Below are 22,081 nucleotides of genomic sequence, written 5' to 3'. Positions count from 1 at the left end.
GCATCACCTAGTGTTGCTATATGCATAAATATTAAAACTAAGTTAATGGGAATAAAAGGAGAGTGAGCTGGGAGACTGAGGACATGTTGTTACCAAAGATAAACCCATATGACATTTTCTTTACTGCTACAGAAAATAAGCTATTGTGTGAATGAACGCCTCTGCTGTCAATCATGAAACAAAACATAAACATAATAACAGACTCACGACCAACATAATAGCCTTATTTATGGTCCTTCAAGGCCTCATAAAAATGCTGATATGGCAGAAACTGAATTTGACACGTGTATATTGACAATGCCTGCTGTAATACCTATACACATGTCATTTGCCTTGTAGTCACTATTGTCAGTGATGTGTTGTAACAGAAAACAAATCATTTTTAGACCAGTGAAAATCAAAAATTCAACAGTGCTGTGATACACAACCTAATTTTTTGTTAATATCTAGCATACACAATTTAATTAATATGCATGGACAACAATCAACCGAGACCATAATTAAATAATGATAATTCTGTGATGTAACAAATACATTTTCAGCACCGAATCAAACATGCCTTTTAGTTGTGAATACCACGGCCGCATTTAGTTGTTACTTTACCTGTGTGTTTAGTAGTTCTCCATTCTTTAGCCAGCTGTACGAAGGCTTGGGTTTTCCACTGGCTTTACATTCCCAAAACAGCCTTTCATCAATGGATAAGGCACTGTCATGCATGGTCTGCACCCACTGAGGCTTAGCTATGCATCCAAACACACAAACAAATTATAATGTCAATGTTAGAATTAGTCTGAATATATACAAATCTTACATCTAAAACCCTCATATGAGGTGGCAGCTACTAGTACTGCAAATCCTGCTCTTTTGCAGACTCTTTTGTCAGTATGTATGACAGAAACTCGCTCAAGAGGTCCCGAGCTCATTAGTTAGGCAACAGTTGTAAAATGTGTTGTACAGAAAACAAAAACAAATACTTCACACCACATTGCCTTAGAGCAGCTCAACACATCCCATGCAAATCCACACTGCGGCAAAAAGTTATCTTTAATGAGTGCAGTCGTGTTTTTAACTTCTTAGTTAGTGGGCTCGATTGTATCACAAATCTAGAAACCACTGTTATAGCAGGCTATATATCTACAGTATATCACCTACGAAGGACACCAGAGAATTTGCCATGATCAATATTTAGTCTGATTAAGAAAAAAAAAAAGGTCTGTAACTGCAATCTCAGTTAATCATTGTGTTTGAATGCCTAAGGCAGCAGAACACTTAACTAATAGATTAGCTTAGGCTGCTAATATATTCATCAAGAAAGCAGAAATGCTTCATATTTTAGAGGAACATTATATACTGTATTTACATGGAACATAACTGTTTTTCTTTTTATTGTAAGGCTACAAAATGGATTGATTCTTCACACAAAGCCACAGTATTCAAGCTAAAGTGGAGACTGATTGATTTGACTACAACTACTATAGCTAGTACTGCACAGCAATCACTGTTACTATTTTTATTTGAGTGATTCATTCCAATCGTCCCCAGGCAAAACCATTAAATGCATTAGAGGACGCAAAGAACAATCTTGAGTTCCGTGTCTCATAGAGAAAAATATGAATATATGAAGAAAATGTAGATGGCAGAATGATTGCAGAGAAAAGAGAAGACAAAATTCATGGCTTGGTATGACACATTTTCCTCACTGTTATCCTTCTATAGTGACTTAGAAAGTAACTTTTCAGGAGATTCCAACAGATAAATAGGTGATTATGTAAAAGCTGATTAGAATTTATATTAAGAACAAGAAAAATAGTACAAACTCTAAAATAAAGAATAAGATTCAGAACTAATATAAAACTGGCAACAGCTAACTTGAAATATGTTGTATTATAATTAACAAGTAAGCCAACATAAAATGATGATGTATTTTGCAAAACAGTACTTTCCTATAAGCTTCAGCTAATTAGTTTCTATAGCATTCTATAGCATGGTTTTTTTTCAGTTTTAATTTTCTCTTGGGCTCAAGTGCAGAGCATTACAATTCTTTAGCCTGGCTTGGCAGAGAGCTGGCACACAGCACTGTCTACTCTGTCAGTACTGAACAGAAGCTGAATTCAGGGTCATAGCCTATTAGATGCACAGCTGACTTGGCATATGTTCCCTTTAACCTTCCCAGTAAGTCATATGAAAACCCAGAGGGAATCCTTAAAATAGTTGCCTTTGACTTGTGTCTGAATTCAACCACAGCACTGTTGAGAATTGTAAATTAAACATGTGAATCTTCTTGTCCCCTGGATTGGCTAATCACAAAGAATCAAATTGTGAACCGTAGGGTTCCTGGCCACGGTTCTGATAATTATCCTGGAATTTCTCCCATTTGGAACACATTTTGGCAGCAGGTTTGAGCATGCAATACAGGTCTGTGACTGAGCTACATTAATTCAGATTTTGTTCTGTAATTAAGATAAATAAGTCATGGTGATTATATTTTAGATATTAAATGACTAAATATCCTGCAGTTAAGCAGAGCTTTACGTTTAAATTTCAAGGAGCACTTGTGGGGCTGTGTATGAGAAGACACACATGCTTTCAATGCAGTTCATTTGATGCATCATTATTTTAAAGTAAATATACACATGTATGCCTAAACAACACACCAAATTACTAAATAATTCTTTATTAAGAATAGAAAAAAAACATGTACCAAAGTCATGACAACTCATATTTTCAATCTAAAATGATACAGGGTATAATGCTGTTCATTAGTTACCTATATCTGTATTAAGCCTTAAATGTTTGATGCCAAGCTGCCTTTATAGACCAAACATAAGCCAAAAATACATTGCTGTAATGTGAATTTGCACTGTGATTTTGCACTTAACCAGTGGCTCTCTTTATACAGTGTCTCTAGAAAGAATGTGTTTAAGAGGTTTCACAGCGAAAATAGCAGATCAGTTCAGTCCTGGTATCATAACAACCAAAGAAGCTTCAAGAAGTAGTCGTTAAGTGGAAAAAATATGAAGGTTATTAAGACATCAGCAAAACTTTGAACCTTTTAAGGAGTATGAGGAAATTCATTACAACAAAGTGAAAAAGGGCAAGAAGGGCACTTGTAAAAGAAGTGTCCAAGAGGACAGCTACAATACTGAAGGAGTTAAAGAGCTTACACCTGGTTGAAATAGGAGAACCTACGCAGACCTCAACAATTTTCATCAGCTCTTCACTGATCTGGCCTCTGTGGGAGTGTGGGCAGAAGGTAGACACTTCTAAGAAAGGCAATGTAAGAAAATCTAAGAGCTTTTTTGGGGGGAAATAAATAAATAAATGTTGACTGATAAAAGTGCCCTGCGATGGGTTGGCACTCCATCCAGGGTGTATCCTGCCTTGATGCCCAATGACGCCTGAGATAGGCACAGGCTCCCCGTGACCCGAGGTAGTTCGGATAAGCGGTAGAAAATGAGTGAGAGAGAGAGTGAGTGATGAAAGCATAATATTTGGAGAGAAAAAATCAAATTCAACCAAACAACCAGTTAACACCATTACGATGATCAAGGGTGCTTGTAGTAGAACCGGACAGCTTGTTACCATCACAGGCAACACAGATGAAGTTAAAAACACTATGAGGCCAAAGGTTTATGTACACCTGCTCATCACACCCAAATGTGGTCCTTCCCCAAAACAATTGCCACAAAGTTGGAAGCACACAATTTTATTACAATTTCCACTTCCATGCTGTTCCAAAATGACAATGACCCTGTGCAGGAAGTGAGGTCCATGAAGACATGATTTGGCAAAGACGATGTGAAATAGATAAGTCTGATATGAAAACACTTGAGTGGCCTGAACAAAATCCTGACCTCAACACCACTGAACATCTAGGGGATAAAACGGAATGATGACTGTGAGCAAGCCCTCCTTACCCAAGTGAGGCATTAGTGCCCTAATACTCTTGTGTTTGAATGCACACAAATCCCCACAGCCATGTTCCACAATCTAGTGAAAAGCCTTTTGAGAAGAGTGAAGGGTATTAGAAGAGTGGGAATCCATCTGCAAGGGGCTGTTCAACAATATAAATGTATAAGCAAATTATTGATGACTATCTGTTCCAGTCAGTCACATGTGCTCCAAAAGGACAAAGAGCCCAAATAAAGTGCAAAAAATTACAAAGTAATGACTCGAAAGAAAAATGAACGATGTTTTGGAAAGACTGAGCCAAAGCCTAGAAATAAATCCAATAGAAAATCTGTGACAGCTTTAGACAAATTAGAGTATTTAGTCAGTTACACATTATTTTGTGCTTTCATCACACATTAGGTTCATGAATGGCAGAAAGTAGCAAATGAACAAAAGAAAAAAGATACCATGCCAACATCTTCCCAATTTTCAAACGAGGCCTTAGAGACATTGCTGAGATATAAATGTTACATATTGTGCTGATGTATGTATTCTATTTGGCAATATTTCACCTTAGTGCTGGGGAAATTGCATTCGCAAATGTGAGTGAAATGTTTGCACTCTAAAAGCCCTGTGGAGAATATAACAATATTGATTAACCCTGACAGAGGTATAACAAAGTGTTGATGAATTAAAGAATATACTTCACCAATAATGAACAACAAGTAAACAAGTGCTGTTTGAGTAAATAGCTTTTAGAATTATATACACAATTTTTATTTTTATTTTTAGGTAAATGAAAGAAAGACATTTGAACACACAGAAGACTTTAAAAATGAACACTGGGGCTCTTCAGATAATTCCTGTAGATAAAGTGTATTTTGCTGACAGACAGAGCTGTCATATCTGTGAAGAAGCGCTGTATATCATGATCGGCTGTGTCATATCACGTCTCTTTATCAGAACATGCAGATTTGGTTTATTGCAGAACACAAAGAAAGCAGTGAAACGCCAGGGAGAGCTGCAAAGTCATGTTCATGTTAGGAGGTGATGGACTGTTCAGTTGTTTATTGCAGGCAAGTGATCTTATAGCATTTTCTAAATTTCCAATTAGAAATGATAGTGGCTGAAATGTCCATTGGCTACATATCATATCTACCACTATGACACATTAGTTTCAGACAAATTTAACAGTAATAATGCATAAAATCCTGATACGGGCCAAGAGCTTCAAGTCATGTCAAGTCAAGAAGCTTTTATTGTCATTTCAATCATATATAGCTGACGCAGTACACGGTGAACTGAGACAAGGACCATGGTGCTACATAAAACAAAGACAGAGATAAGGACTTAAGTATTGTTAGTTCTAGCCACATAAAGTGCATCTGTGCGACCTGGTGCAAACAGTGCAGGACAAGACAAAAAGACAGTGCAAACAAACAATACAAGACATTACACAAAAGACTACACAAAAGCAGCACCGACCAGTGTACATACTGTATGTTCTATATTGCATGTGCAAAAATACTAGAATAAACACTTAATATAATAGCAGAAGTTACATGAGGTATTGTAATGTATTGTGCAAAACAGCAATCAACTGAAATGTGAAAGAAAGCATGTTTAAAGAGCAAAAACAATGTGTAAAAACAGCATGTAAACAGTTTGATATGGATGGTGCTGTAAACATGGATGTATATTGGAAGAGTGTGTATTTGGTGTAGGTCAGTGCAGTTCATGCAGTTGATGTGTGTTTGTGTGTATTGTATATATTCTGATAATCTTTAAGGAAACGCGTGATATCTGTGAATTTAACTGTGTTATAGTTGTTAGTGACAGATGGGCTTGTTTGAGCACTTCATATATCGCTGATCTCCTGGAATTTTCACACACACACAACTAGAATTTACACAGAATGCTGCAAAAAACAATAAAACGTCCTGTGTGCCGAGCATCTGCAGGTTGGAACACCTTATTGATGAGAGAGATCAGAGGGGAAGGACCAGATTATGCTAACAGGAAGTCTATAGTAATAATAATAAGCACTCTTTCAAACTGTGTTGAGCAGAAAAGCATCTTAGAACATCAAATCTTGAGAAGTAGATGGACTACAACAGCAGCAGATGAAGTTTCACTCCTGTCAACCAAGAACAAGAATCTGGCGCTAGCTCTGGAAAATGGACAGTTAAAAATGAGAAAGAATTCTCCTGGTCTTTTTCCAGGCCCGTGATAGCCATAGATTCTTGTTCTTGGCTGACAGGAATAAAATCTGATGTAGCTTGGTTGTAGGGGATACATCACAGGGGTGGATGTTTTGTGCATGCTGAGAGGCTTTTCTGCTCACAATAGTTACCATATCATGTCTGCCAACTAATACTAATCTGCCCAAAATTCCCATGACCTTTCTTATCAACAAGGCGTTTCCAGGCACAAACACTGTTGAGTGTTTAAGAAAAAAAAAAAAAAAAGGAAAATCAGTTGAAGATTTCTAAAATACTCAACCCAGCCCTTCTGGTACCAACAACCCATGCAATGATCAAAGTCACAGAGATCAGTTTTGTTCATTGCAATGTTTGATGTAAAAATGAGCCGAAGCTCTTGACTTGGATCTGTATGATTTTATGCTTTGTACTGCATCAACATTATTAGATACCTGCATAAAGGTATAGGAGTTCCTTATAACGTGGACAGTGAGTGTAAGAGAGTAATGTAATACAAAAACAGGATTCTCGGACAAAAACAAAGACAAAAGATATAAGAATATAAGAAACTCTGCACCTGGGGTATTTTTTCCTCCGGCATTAATTCCACATTTAAATTCCCACCTCTTGTGTTAGCATTGATTATTATCCTGATACCACACATGTCATGGTATGCATAATTTATATTTCTGCAAATCCTGTAAGATATGGGTTGTTTGCTAATAAAAGAAATTCGACATAAAGCCTTTTATTATCTTCTACTCTCTTCCCTTATCCTTGAAATGATCTGTAATTTAAGAACAGCTCCCTTTCCTGTTGACCTTTGATTTTTTTTTTTTAAATCAAATCTCCACACTCTCTCCAAATGATAAGCAGATTTAGTTCAAGTTCTCTTCCGGCAATGTTTCTCCTGTAATTAATCAACGTAACCTACATTTCCGAGGACGTCACATTAGCTGGGTAGCTCACAAGCGAATACATATTAAAGTTTGTAAACTATAAAAAGCATCCTATTAAGAACATGCATTAACAGTACATTAAAAACAATGTTGAGCTAACTTCTTCCCACCCTGGCTGCTACATTATTAAGTCATAATTTGAGCATATTACGTTGCCATTCATGTGTGTGTTATTGGGCAATTTTTGCTCACAGGCACGCCGTAGTCTTGAAAGTTAAGAACCCAGACTGTGGAAAAATAGAGACGAATATCCAGCGAAAAAGATTTGATCAGCTTTGAATGGTATTTTCTATTTAATAGACATTATGAAAACCGGTGAACTGGATGTAAAGAACAAATACATAATGATTATAATAGCGAAGGATCCAAATGTTACATGGTTCCAGGCGCATTTCATCTCAGTTGATAGCCAGCATAGCCTGCTGAGACATCATGCATCATGTAGTTTTTGATTTCTTAATTAACAGCCAACGTAATTAACAGCTAATTAATTAACAGCCAACTTAATAGAATTAATTATTGAGTTATTTCTGGAGGCATTTTTTTTTTGTTATTTCAGAAACGGAGAGTTCAGATCCTTGAACAACATTCAGACAGCTTCTCTCTATATTGTCTGTGTGAGTTGAACAGAATGATGAACTTGGCTACTGGATCGAGAAAGATCAATAATTCCTCCTGAAGAAGTGAATTCCTCATGAACATGCAAATGCCTTAAGGCGGACTAATCATTCCTTAGATCACGCTTTTAGCCAGCGTTTTCATTGGGACTTGTTTAACGCTTTCTAAACCTGCCTGCAAGCTGAAACACTTACTGTTTATTTAGTCTTTATTTAAATGGCTCAGAATATGAGAATCCATAAAAGGCCATTCTTTGCATCCACTTCTTTTACACACTAACCATCTATACAACACTGAGTGGGTTTTGCTCAGCCCAAGGCTCAGAAAGAAGCAGCTTAGCAGGGATGAGATTGAACTCATTGCGTTTTGAGCAGCAGGTTGGTTCCCTAACCACTGATTCAGTGCTGACTGACTGACCCTGCATTGTGATTCGTAATTCAACATTTTGTTTGCGTTTTATTGTTTTGTGTACGATAAATGGACTCAAACCGTTTCAAACATTTCACATTTACATATTAAATTAAAAAGAGATTTAATAAGTTTACTCTTAATAATAATGCTACATTCCTGCATGTATTTTTGGATTGCTTGTTACATTTTCTCTCTGTATGTGTTTTTGTCTCTCTCTATCTGTCCCTCTCTCCCTTTCTCTGTGTATACAGAATGTCCAGGGAGAGAACTCGATGTGCCCCAGGGATTGGTAGACAGTGACCCAGCTTAAAAAACATAATATTCAATATTACTAAATGAATTATAAATGTTTGAGACGCTTAATTTGTTTACTGTTATGTTGTGTAAGTGGCAATTTATAAACTTCTGTTTAAGAGCATTTACAGTACCAACTTGGCCTGTCTTGGCATTAGGAAAAGTACTGAACTCTTAATTAACACTACAATGAGTCTTGATCACTTAGTGCACTGGAACAAAGCAGCAGTTTGCTCTCAGGCCAGAATCTCAGTGACTTTACAAAGCCTAAATAAAACATACAAAACTGAATAGCTGAAAGTTGTTTGGTGCTTATTAACTCTATCTGGCTCTTTGTTATGCGACTATGTGTTCAAATAAGAGGTCATGGCTCACTTCACTTGTTATGTTAATAAAGATGAAAGTTTTAAGAACGTCAACATTCGCTTGCCCTGGTTTCCTTTTCCACTAGTGGCTGTATGAAGAAAAATAAACACAAAGAGCACAGCAAGTAGACATGACCCAATACCTTTTTAGTTTGCGACATGAATATTACACTGGCTTTGGGCAACATGTCTATTGACAAACTTTCTAAATAACAAAAGCAAAATATAGTGTATGGTGTGAAAAATATTTTTTTTACCCACTGTATGCTGAGTAGGAATGTTGACTTTCATCTTTGACTTGGATTTTTTCTAATAAAATAAAATATAAATAATAATAATAATAATAATAATAAGTCAAATTGCTAGGCTGCCCAGGTTAAAGTTAAACCAATATCACTGTGACGTATATCACATTGCCCATTCGTACATATAACCTTGCTTTGCATGTGAAAAGGCATTACATTACATTTACATACTAGAATAAATGATATAAAGAATAAACTAACTAATTAAAAGACATAAATAATTTTCTAAAATTATATAACATAAACATTTCTTGAAAAGAACCCAGTTATGAAACACCAATTTGTTGACAAATTTAGTCATAAATTTTATATATATAAAATAATCTGGGTTCCTGTTTGCCACTTTTCTGAATTCCCAAATGTGCTAAAAGATGTTTCCATCAACATTTAACACCACTGACACTTGTTATTGCAAACAATGCTGTGCTGCCAACACCAATTAAACAAAGGTTTATTTTTTTGTTCTCAGCTATGTAGTCATGGAAACTATACAAGATTCATGGCTGGATCGAAAAGCACCGAATGTTAATAATTGGAAAAAATCCAATGAAATGGCAAAACCTTTTCTCCTCTAAGATAATAATGAGAATTAGGTATAATTGGAGTGATGGCACAATGTTGCCTCCCGTTGGAGTCCCAAGCTCAGAATAAATACAAGCATGAGACAAGATGAGACTACATGGAAATTTAAATGATTTATGTTGTACTCTATATTGGTTTAGGTAGATGTTTTTAAGGTCCAGCCCACTGGCACAAGCCGTGGTCATCTCTTGCTCCTGTCTGGTTGATTATAACTGCTATTTCTTTTTAATGAGGTGATCAACTCCTCCTGTGCACAACACAGTGCTTAGAAAAGTAAGGTTTGTATCTTATGGATTACATAGCTTAGGTAGCAAAACCGCCTTGACTGTTGCCTTCATTTTCTGGCCAGTTTGCTAGTTAAAAAAATCAAAGCAACCAAACCAAAAGGAGTTTGTTCTTATTAACCCTTTCCCGTTTACCGGCATATCATGGTCTGATCTAGACTGGGTCATAACAGCTGTCCAAAGAAAAAAATACCATTAAACAGTAAGTGTGTTAATGGAATAAATCTCTCTCTCTGACACACAGGCGCACACACACACACACACACACACACACACACACACACACACACACACACACACACACACAAAACCAGCTACTTACCATGGAAGGAGAGTCGTCCTTTCACAGTGTTCCTGCCCATCTTGTTCTCTGCCACACACTCGTAACCGCCCGCATCCTCTTGTTGGAAACTGGGGATCTCCAGAACGACATTCGAGTTCTTCATCTTCACTTTGTTGGGAAAGGGAACTCCATTAGCCCTTCTCCATGTTATTTCAGGCACTGGACTGAGAAAAATACAACTCCAGTCAACATTACTGGCATGCTACCTACACCACATTTTTGTAGCACTCCATTTAGTAGGTTGTGTAACCTCCTGCTGCCAACTTAAGAGCACTGAGTCTGCTCCTATAATGCATGATGTCATTGAAGAATACACAACAAGGAATCATTCCTCAGTATAGAATCTCTCCAGATCCGCTCTGGTTTCTTGCACCTCTTCAGCTCACCCCACATGTTTTAAAGCCAAATGATTGATTCTGTGATTATTGAAGCATTTTTCTATGGATTTGGACATTTGTTCCAACCACGCCCCAGGTGGCCAGATTTTCATTCAAAATCTCCTTGTACTTCATGAAGAGTCTTTGGAAGAAAAACAAACTCACAGACGCACATGGAGCGCAAAGATTAAGTTCTTTTCTGTATAACTAACCTTTTTCTAATGCCAAACCCATCTTGTATTGCCAGAAAGCTCTGTTTTTGGTGGTTTTCACACCGGGTACTTATGATGCTGTCTAAATCCGAGTGTGATTGTTCCCAGCTCCCCCACAGTGTTGTTCTGATTTCAGACACACTTGATTTTACAGAACCCTCATGCATCTTATATCATCACAAACACACCCGGAGTGCAGAACGTGACTCACTATATTATTATTTTTTAAATGAATATTGTGGTGCTATTATGTGCAGTAATGCATCTACTTCTTCTGTGTCCCACAATGTTCCCCTGCCACTCATAGTACACGTGTTGGGGAAACTGATTTAATGATTTTGTTATCGGCTTAATGCACATGCACAGGTTACCCGAGTATTAGTTGCGTTCACATTGACAGAAACAGGGACACAGTTCCAGTGCAACTGAACTCAGACCACCACCTACAGGTAGTCTTGGGTTTTGTACACATTCTGGTCCACTTGACAGCTTTAACATTATCAATTTTTCATGTGAACTCTCCCATTGTTAAAAAGCCCCTCTTTGTCTTGTCTTGAAAACAGCAACTAGTTCCATGGTCTAGCAAACACTAGGCACTTATGTTTGTGGTTAGATATGATGCATATTATACAAGCTTATAGAAGTTATAAATGCCTCCATCAGACCCTGACATACCTTACGGAACTGCTTCACCCCTATATTCCTGCCCGTTCGCTTAGGTCAGCCTTCTCTGTTGCTGCTCCTAGGCTATGGAATAACTTGCCTCTGTACATCAGACAGGCACCCACTGTTTAATTATTTAAAAACCGTTTGAAAATGCACTTCTATTCCCTGCTTTTTATTTAATTCTGATTTATTATGTTATTATTTTATTATTAATAATGTTATTATTTTATTTTGTTACTATTTAATTATTTTATTATCTCTCATTTATGATGTACAGCACTTTGTGTTCAGCTTTGGCCGTTTTAAAAGTTCTTCTTCTTCTTCTTCTTCTTCTTCTTATAAATAAATAAATGAATAAATAAATAAATAAATAATAATACAAAAATAAATGGGTGACATTAATTTTTTTATTATTATTTATTTATTTATAAAAACTGACATGTGACATAACAATATAGAATATTTGTCCATTGTCTCTTTCAGACAAAGACTGCTGAATTTATTTTTTGGTGACATCCTTAATAAAATGATAACTGATAATTGATAAACTTTAATGATCTTCCCAAATCATTCCACATTCATTCAGATTCGATTGGATATCCTCTTATTTTGTTGGGTATTTAATTGTGTACAGATGATTAAATCTCTATTTTGCACTTACAAGCACAATAATGTATGTTGTCAGTGTTAATCTACTGTGTAATCACACTGTGTCGTGTATTTAGATCTTTTATGGCAGGTGACAATTGATAAAGCAGTGCAACAAATCATCAATAATGAAGTTGTTTTTAACTGATGCTTCAGTAAGCAAGAGACTCTGATTTTGGCAAATAAGTTTGCTGTCGATTTCTTCTCACTCTATTTGCTTTCCTTGCATCCTGTGAAATATTGACTGTTTCCAAACATAACAAGAGTTCAGATAAGTGTAAAATAAAAGAACTGAGGAATACCTATGAATACCTGTGGTTCAAGAGTACTCATTAAAATAGCAGCATGTGTCATGCCCTATAAAAAAGAGTAGCTTATAGATTGATACTGATAAAGAACTTTACTTACTTCCCCAAAGCAAAACATTCCAGTGTCACAATGGAGCCCTTGGCGGCTGGAACCATGTCAGGAAAAAAAACTTCTATTTTAGGCTCATATTCACCCATCACACCTAGAAAATAAAATAAATAAATAAATAACTTGTTTTCTGTTCGCTAACAACATTTCAGTCTGAACACAGTAGAATGCAATGAAAAAGATGAGTTAGATGGCTTGGAGCGATTCTTGACAATTTTGAAGGTAAAGATAAATCTTGACGATTTTGAAGTGAACACATATCGAGGCCATGCAGAGTTTGGTGCTGCTTTTGCACTGTTGGGGAATATTTTATCTAGGAAGGTTTGCTTGATTTGAAGGCAACAGTAAGAATCTTTTCATAGAGAGCAAACAATAGTTTACTGAAGCTCTAAAAAGCATAAAACAATAGATATACTAAAGATCTGTACTGGCCCAAACAGCACACATCTCATGCTTGCTTCAGTGGTTTCTGCTTATACAGGGATTCTCATTTCCAACGTTTGTACTTAATAGCATTTGAATATATTTAGTATGGTTTTGACTTTACTCTGCTACACCTGTATACTTCAATGATTTTTTAATCCCACTATCTGGTTTCAGCCAGAAGAGAATGAGTTTCCTTTGAATCTGGCTCCTCTTAAGGGTTCTTCCTCATATTATCCCAGAGATTTTTTTCTTCACCCTGTTGCCTCCGGCTTTACTCTTTAGGAAAATATTAATCTACAGTTACATTTTTGTAAAGTTGCTATGTGACAAGGTCAATTGTTAAAAGCACTCTACGTATGAAACTGAATTGAATTAAATATGTGCAACCATGGTAACGTAATCTACAAAAAAAACTGTAGCTTAATAACTGTAGGCTTACATTTTAATAATAAAAACGTGAAAAAAAAAAACCTCATCATACCACTATATAAAATACCTGAATATGAGTGTGGTGAAGGTTGTGTTAAATCATTAGTTCCTAAATTTATAATATAATGAAAAAGTAAGCAGTGCGGCGTCTGATTAGATGTGAAAGTAAGCACATTCTCACCATCTGTCCTCAGGATCAGTGGAGTGGGAGAACTCAGCATTTTGACCTTTGTAATGCGATTTACTACTACGCATGTGTAGTTTCCTACATCGGAAGGCTCTACTTTAGCGATGTAAAGGTTTCCAGTCTCTTGGGAGACAAAACGTCTGCTGTCTTGCTGGACAAAATACGGGTACTCGTTGAACACCCAGGCAAAATGCAGCTCTAAAGAATAGATAGATATCAATTTGTTATCAGATCTTCAGGAGCTGAGATACGTAAATGACTAGTAAATCTCAATAAATATATCATAAATACTTAGACCCTTACCTCCTGCATATATAGGTGTACCACATAGTAAAACTACTCCTTGACCCTCACGCACTGACACGGCACTTCTTGTTTGCGTTTTAAAATTCAAGTCTGTAAAGTTTTGAAAAGATAAAACAATGTCCACAGTGCAATAATAATAAGAGCAACAGAAGAGCTAAAAAAAAGTTTCGCTTCTCTGAAATCAGCACAAACTGAGCTACTAACTCACATGCAAACTGAAGGGTCGCTCTCCTGCTCAGAATGGCTCCGACTGAGTTAAATGCAGTGCACTGGTAGATTCCTGCATCCCTGGAAAGGTCCAGATTCCTAATCACCAGATTTCCACCAGAGAGACGCCGCCGATAATCAGCCCTCAGATCAATCATTGTGCCGTTCAGTGACCACCTAGGATTAATCATAAACAAATTATTATAAGAAGTGTCCAGATTCTGGAATGACCTGGGAATAAGAGAACTTTCACTGTGGCTTACAAGCTACGATCAGATATTTGATTAGCACAGATAAATAAGCTGCTTTAATGCACAGACAGTAGTTGGGCTCTGCAATAGTTTGATACATGTGACAGAAAATCAGCAGATGATTTACATCATAATGGCTAGAGATAGGAGCTTCTAGCAGTGTGCTGTAACAAGGCTGTTTGCTGTAGACCAGTGTGAATGTAATCACATGCAGTATATACATATATGTATATTTCAAAGATATAAATTCAAGGAGTGAAAATATCCATATTGTGATATAAAATTCATAAGTTTCATATTCCCCTTTTCATCTTTTGACAAAATGTGATTTATTTTTAAGCACAGAAATTATACATATTTATAAGAATGCTCAAAAATCCATATTATTATTATAATTCAGTTCAATTCGGTTTTATTTGTATAATGCTTTTAACAGGACACGGCATTGCATAAAAACAGATTTACAGAAATTTTGAAATATAAAGATTAAAAAAAAAAAAAAGTTTAAAATTCAATTAATATTTATTCCTGATGCGCAAGCCTGAGGCAAAAAAAAAAAAATCAACGTGGGTCAAGGTGTATGATCCAGTTATCTTTTACTGCTTTGCTAGAAAAAAAAAAAAGAAATATTAAAAATGACAATATTGCATGTGAAGGATAAAGATATTGTCCACTGACACAGTTTAAGGATAATTGCTATGTACAATCTTTGCTAATGTACAGTAATAAAACTATGCAAAGTGTGCAGTCACTGGTTATGTCACTGTCTTCAGTTTCTGAGATATTCTGCTTTAAATAATTCTCTTTACTGTTCATGAATTACTATTACAGAGGATCATCAGCCTTCTTCTTTACACTTACAGGATCTTGCAGGGGAATCTCAAAAGCCAGAGAGGATCCAATAGCTTGCCAATCATTTATTTTGGCGAGTGTTCAGTAGATGCATCTGTGCAGGAACTGATGCAGGAAGGCACCACATGCTAATTTTTATTTCCAGGGAGGGAATAAATAAATAAATAAATAAATAAATAAATAATGAACTGAAGACAGTGCCTAAAGCAGCTGAATCCCATGATGTTTGGAAGATTATTCGATAACCCAATCCCCATAAGGCTGGTAATAACAGACACCTCCTGGAGTGTTTATCAGGTTGATGCATGAGGTACTTTGCACATTTGGTATCGAACATTTCACTGTTCCCTCACAGCCTGGTAGTTGCCACCCACAAGCTGGAATTCACACAAGTATTTCAAAGCATTGTTTACTTTCTTTGATGGTTGTTTCTTTTGATGGCACTGTCTCTGCATTGGTCCAGCTCCCACAAGCAGCACTGTATTTTAAGGTCTGCTCATTGTCACTGTTGTTATTTGTACTAATAAACGTACAAAGCAAAGGCAGCTTGGACAAAGCTAGCAGCAGGGACAAAACCAGAGCTAACATTTAGGGATAACAGGTGATCACACAAGCGTTTGGTCAAATTACCAGCTGCTTGTAATAGGAAATAATCTGCTTAGCATCTGCAGGCTTGTTAAAAATAGGCACGCAGTGATCCAGGCCTTATGAAGCGCACTTGACACCCAGATGCAAAAAAGGTGCTACATCCACACAGAGTGACAAAGCAAGGGAGGCAGAAAGAGGAGGGTGTGAAGTGAGGGTATAGGTGCCTCAGGGCCTTTTTGGAATGTGTCACCATGGATGAACTCAAGTAAACCCTTGCAGTCCATATCAATTTCGCAAAGTCTCATCTGATGAAAACGGCCCTCTGGGCTCTAAAGCTTCAGATTCATCTGCTGAACTATCTATGCACTATCCTCTGCAGACATTTGGCACCTGTGGACTGCCGTAGCTTTGGCAGCCTACTCGTCATCCGGCCACGAAAGAAATCATTCTTGAGCACACACACAGCCAGCATTGGCCTGTTGTTCTCAGCGGGCTTGTAAAGCTTGGCTACACTTTTTTGCACAGGCACACACACAAAAAAAAAACAACAAACTCTGATCAAGCTGTAAGATGTATTACACTACAGTTTGTCTTACAACGTAAGTGCAATCCAGAAGAAGTAATTGCTCAGATTTTTCAGTGTGTGGCTGAATAATGAGAATATGTAATGGGCATTATCACTCACTTTCCTGATTCTCTGACAGTGAGCTGCCACTTTGGATTTGTTTCATTCACTACACAGGCTGGGAATCCACCAACACTGAGTGAGCTAATATTTCTTTCCATACAATAATCCAAATTTGGTGCTTTTATTCTTTTTCTTTACAACAGCTATTTTATGGATTAAAACAAGCCTTGTATGTGATAATTGCAGCCTTAATGCTACATTTATATTTTTACAAAACAATTTATTTCCTAATCTTACATTACATGCCATGATTTGACAGACTGTTCTCTAAGTTCAAAATAAGAAATGTTAAAAGACGGCAAACTGTTCAAAATAAAAGCGGCACCTTTGGCATTGTGATAACAGCCCGGTAATATTGTGATATTTTATTTAACAGAAGATCACACTGTACAGCTATTAGATGCTTTTTTTGTTCATATTTGATATTTTTTATAGCAACCTGATGTTACTTAATTCTCAGAGCACAATTTACAGGAACGTTAGCTTTCGATGATCTAGATTTCAGAAAAGGAACAGTTTCAACTCTGAAATCTAAAGGGCTCTAGATTTCCTACCACATCAAAGACATGACTGGTGTCCTTGATGTGTGACAGGAGAGAGAAAACAAATGTCAATGCTTCAGAATCCACTCGTCATGCTTAATATATGTGACAGTGCTAAAATAAATCATGAGATCCTTTCAAATCCTGAATATGCGTTGGGTATAAATTAACGGCTGAACAATGTGTATAACTGGAGTAACTGGAACTCCTTTGGGATTGTGGCTATGTATAGGCTTTTTTTTTGTCAGGAGCTTTATCACACACTCCATATCGTACCAAAATAAGGTCTGATTATGTTTTTGAATATCAAATCAAGTGCTATACAAACAGTAAAACTATTCCGGATTGAATACAATAACAGGGCTATAATATTTATCGTATTAAATATATAATAAGGAATAAAATCTTAAAAAATAAAATCATAAAATCAAGGTAGGACAAAATCTATCTAACTAGAACCTTTTTAAGATTTTAATTATATAAGATATATTTATTTTTATTTGTATAAATGGTTATTATACAATTTAAATTCTGCTACCATGCACGTAAACAAATGATCTAGAATGTTATGAGGAAAACAAGAAGATAGGATATCTCTAGATGACTTAAATAGTCTAGATTTCTAGGGGTTTATAGTTTTTTTTATAGTATTTTTTTTTTTTTTGGTTTATCCAAAAATCATTTACCCCGTTTGTTAATACATAGCTTACACACTGTATATTGAGAGAGAAAAACAGAAGAGAAAGTGGTGTAGAGACTGTATGTTAAAAAATAAAAAAATAAATAAAAAATTTAAGCTCGAAGGTAAGCAGAAGGAAAATGGGTTTTGATCACCTGAAGCGGAAACAGTACTACATTATTAAAAAAAAATATTTTCCTTAAGACCTGCCTGTCTAGTAAACAAATCTACTGAGACTACTTCTCAGTTCTATACAAGTAAATTAAGATGGTGTAAAGTAGCAAATCCAAATATCTGGCTCCAATAAATTCCTCTAACAAATCCTATGGCGAGAGTTGTCCAACTGTTCAGGTCCCATTTGTAATTAGTTCCAATTCTTCTAGTTTTGAACACAGAAACTGGAGAACATCTGACACCTACAGGTTTTAACTTGGCCTAATTCCCTGGATTTTTCCTTTTTACTTCCTGGCTTTATTTTAAAAGTAACATATCAAATATCAGTACACTATACAGTATACTAATAAAAGTTTTTTGGACACCTGACCATCTCACCCATGATATCTTATTCTAGACTCTCTTTGCTATGATAATAACCTCCATTTTCTGGAAAGGCTTTCCACTACATTTTGGAGTGTGGTTGTGGGCATTTGTCAGCCACAAAAGCATTAGTGAGGTCAGGCACTGATTTTAGATGAGGAGGACTGGGGTGCACTCAGCGTTCCTGTTCATCCCAAAGGTGTTGCGTGGGGTTGAGGTAAGGGCTCTGTGCAGACCACTTCCACACCTACATTGTTACCATGGCTTCATGGACGTTGCTTTATTCACAGGGGACCTGTTGGACATTGGATCAGGTTTTGGGCCTCTTAGTACCAGTAAAGGGAAGTAAAATACACATAATATATAATATGTTAACTGAGCTTCTTACCACCAATCACAACCTCTGATAATGCAGTCGAGCACGATACGTCTTGCAGCGTGCAATTGAACAAAATATCAAAAAGCATTGGATGTGGTGTGAGAAAATGAATTTATCCAGATGACTTCAATTGAATGGAATTACCTCTTTTTTATTGACTTGCTTGTAAAGGAGAGGGTTACTGAGAACCCTAGAAAATATTTTTTCCCTATCACTTTCCATTGAAAATATTAGTGCAGATAAATACAGTTTAGCAAATAAAATCTTTTATTGCTTTGCACTTGGATATTTATAAAATATATACACCTCAGCAGATGTACACTTGTGCTTAGGTCCACATACTTTTGCCCCTTTAACTCAAACCATGTATGCTGACATGTATCTGCTTCTCTAGTTAATCTTTAGTTCTAACACGTTTACTAGTAGCTTTCAAACTAACGTTACACAAATACAAAATGACTCGTTACATAAAAAATACACATGCAAATAAATGCTGCAGATGTTGGGTTAATGAATGTCATTTAAGTGTGTTCATTAATTCATTTGTTTCTACTGCCCATAACTCGGTATCTGACAGCGCTAGATTTATGCTAAACACTCCAGTAGAGATGCATCTCTTTAGCACATCCAAAACACTAAGTAAGAACATATTAAGCTAAACTGCTTAATACATCATGAATGTAAGCACAAAAAGTCCCATTTTTCTAAAATAGTATGAAGCTGAATTTATGTGATGTGACACAAAGAGATGTGACACAAAGGGCATAAAAAATTCCCAGTGTGTTGCAGAGCAAAAGGAAAAACAGCACTGTACCTGTACTGAGGAGCAGGGAAGCCTTTGGCATCACAAGTGAGAGTGGCCTCTTCTTCTGGTAAACCAACAGGCACCGTTAAATCACTGGGTTCCATCCGCCATTTTGGCCCATGAAACGATTTATAATCCAAACAATCTAAGGGAGAAGAGAAACTCAGTAATGTTAGCCTCTAGTAGGTAATATTTGATACAATATTTACTTGTGTCCTGTGTAAATTATAAAATACAAAATAAAAAATGTGTACATTCATTGCATAAATGTACTGTCAAGAACAGATCATAACTGTAAGAAAGTTTAAGCTTTCTATATACAAAATCTATTTTCTTTGTTATTTATGTCAAACTATGACAACACATGGATGAAAATGCACACTGTAGGTTAAGTGTCTGAAAAACAAGCTCTTGACAAAGGTTGTACCAGCTCTCCACTTCTACCTTTGAGTGTCTGGTCTTTTTACTGGAATAAATCCCATCTAAACAGATACTACTCTTACCTCAAATTTTGTGGGCTCCACCCATACAGCAAGTCATAACGGACTCGATAGTATATTAAGATTTGTTATTAATTAAATAGGAGCCAGATTACAAAAATACTTACGATGGTCATAACACGCTCATATTGTTTATTTTTTGGCCAAAAGCAGCCATAACTGGCTACAGACGTAATGATATTAATGTCAATAGTCAATATATAGTATATATCTATATTCTATATAGCATAAATAGCTGAAAAAATGCTAGACAGTTCTGGGTGTGTATGTGTGTATGTGTGTGTGTGTTTGTGTGTGTATGTGTGTGTTTTAGTATGTATTTAGTGCACACAAAAGTAAATGTGCATTCACTTGTAGGCTTTACAGCAATAGCTATATCCTCCTGCTATACAGCCATTCATTTACAAAACAACTATGTAATTGCTTCTTTTATCACCCAAAAAACAAAACTTCTCAATCTTGTTACAGTAGTGTCCCATTTTAATGTTAAATTGCAGAGCAGGAGCCCGAGAGCAAGTTATAGTTTTTTTTAACCACATTTTTCCAGTTCCATTAAAATGATTAGACTATTATAAGAACTGAATACTGTCTAATGTGTGTGTATGTGCACAGGCAACATCATTAGTGTAGAAGTGCAGAGCAAAAGCATACTCATTTGAGCAAGTAAAATGGTATCTTCAGCCAATAGACTGAAAAAGATAAGTGCAGTTAGGCCAGTTTTTAAAAAAAAAAAAAAAAAAAAACAGGAGCAAGAATGTAACTGAACTGCGGTTGCAGTTTCAGGCAAAACATGTCAAGCAGTGCTATTTTAGTAACTTGTACTTTTTCAAGTGCAAATTTAATACTATGTTTAATGAGTAAATGTATAACACAGAGACATTTCGAGCAAATTATGTTCTTTCTTTTGTTAGACCATTAAAAATATATTAATGTGATAATCTGATATATATGTATATATATATATATATATATATATATATATATATATATATATATTCATTCATTCATTCATCTTCAACCGCTTATCCGAACTACCTCGGGTCACGGGGAGCCTGTGCCTATCTCAGGCGTCATCGGGCATCAAGGCAGGATACACCCTGGACGGCGTGCCAACCCATCGCAGGGCACACACACACTCTCATTCACTCACGCAATCACACACTAGGGCCAATTTTCCAGAGATGCCAACCTACCATGCATGTCTTTGGACCGGGGGAGGAAACCGGAGTACCCGGAGGAAACCCCCGAGGCACAGGGAGAACATGCAAACTCCACACACACAAGGTGGAGGCGGGAATCCAACCCCGACCCTGGAGGTGTGAGGTGAACGTGCTAACCACTAAGCCACCGTGCCCCCCATATATAGACTTTCAGGTCAATCTTCTGCCTCACAGAACAAAGCCTATAGAGCCTTTCCACCTATATAAGCACCAGCTTCCCCCTTGCACATAACTTTCTATTGTTTCAGTTTACCCTTTATTGCCAAGTTGACATAGACAGAGCACAAATTTCCCAAAAGTAAAACGGTAGAGATCATGTACCTGTAAGACACTCCATGACTGATAGCAGCAAAAACTGTTTCCATAATAACTTCATCTTCAGCTTCCGAAGGCGTGTGAGATTTCCAGCATCCAGTAGGTTTGTTTGACCTGAGAAATGCCTAACCTGCAAAAAAGCAAGGTTTAAAAATATATATAAAATAAATACATAATAATATACTACTAATAACAGCATATTAGTATTCTACTATAAAAACGATAGTATAATAATAATAACTAATAGTATATCACTCACTTATAATATCAATAATCAAACTATACACTTCACTAATATGGACAACGTAAAAACAACAAAGTCGGTTATTTTTCATAAAAAAATAAATAAATAATCGATCGAGTAATTAGACTAATTGTATTATTTATGATGGTAAACAAATTTCTACCTCCATGTATTACTTGTATGCTAAGATTAACTTGTAAGATATTATTTTGTAATGCGAGGCAGCAGCCAGAAGAAAAGATGCAAAGCAGAAGAGAACACAACTGGTTTATCACACAAAATCCTTAAAGCCGCATTAGTCAAGATTTGCCTGTATTTCTTAAAGTTTTGTCAAGATTAGGTTTCTACTAATT

General features: G+C 36.3%; 1 protein-coding gene across 1 annotated transcript in view; it reads right to left on the bottom strand.

Moving 5' to 3' along the window:
- Positions 1-21,594, bottom strand: part of cntn3a.2 (contactin 3a, tandem duplicate 2) — a 50,160-nt gene extending 28,566 nt beyond the window's left edge. The window contains exons 1-8 of the mRNA XM_060893891.1: positions 21,491-21,594; positions 19,459-19,594; positions 14,130-14,305; positions 13,919-14,011; positions 13,610-13,813; positions 12,565-12,667; positions 10,233-10,417; positions 604-740 (exon numbers count right to left, since the gene is read on the bottom strand). Coding sequence (XP_060749874.1) covers positions 604-740; positions 10,233-10,417; positions 12,565-12,667; positions 13,610-13,813; positions 13,919-14,011; positions 14,130-14,305; positions 19,459-19,594; positions 21,491-21,545 — 1,089 coding nt within the window. The 5' untranslated portion in view covers positions 21,546-21,594. The remainder of the gene's footprint in view (positions 1-603; positions 741-10,232; positions 10,418-12,564; positions 12,668-13,609; positions 13,814-13,918; positions 14,012-14,129; positions 14,306-19,458; positions 19,595-21,490) is intronic.
- Between the last annotated feature and the right edge of the window lie 487 nt (positions 21,595-22,081).

This window comes from Tachysurus vachellii, chromosome 19 (genome assembly GCF_030014155.1).
Source record: "Tachysurus vachellii isolate PV-2020 chromosome 19, HZAU_Pvac_v1, whole genome shotgun sequence".
Lineage (NCBI taxonomy): Eukaryota > Metazoa > Chordata > Actinopteri > Siluriformes > Bagridae > Tachysurus > Tachysurus vachellii.
This window is presented reverse-complemented; position numbering and strand designations above follow the sequence as displayed.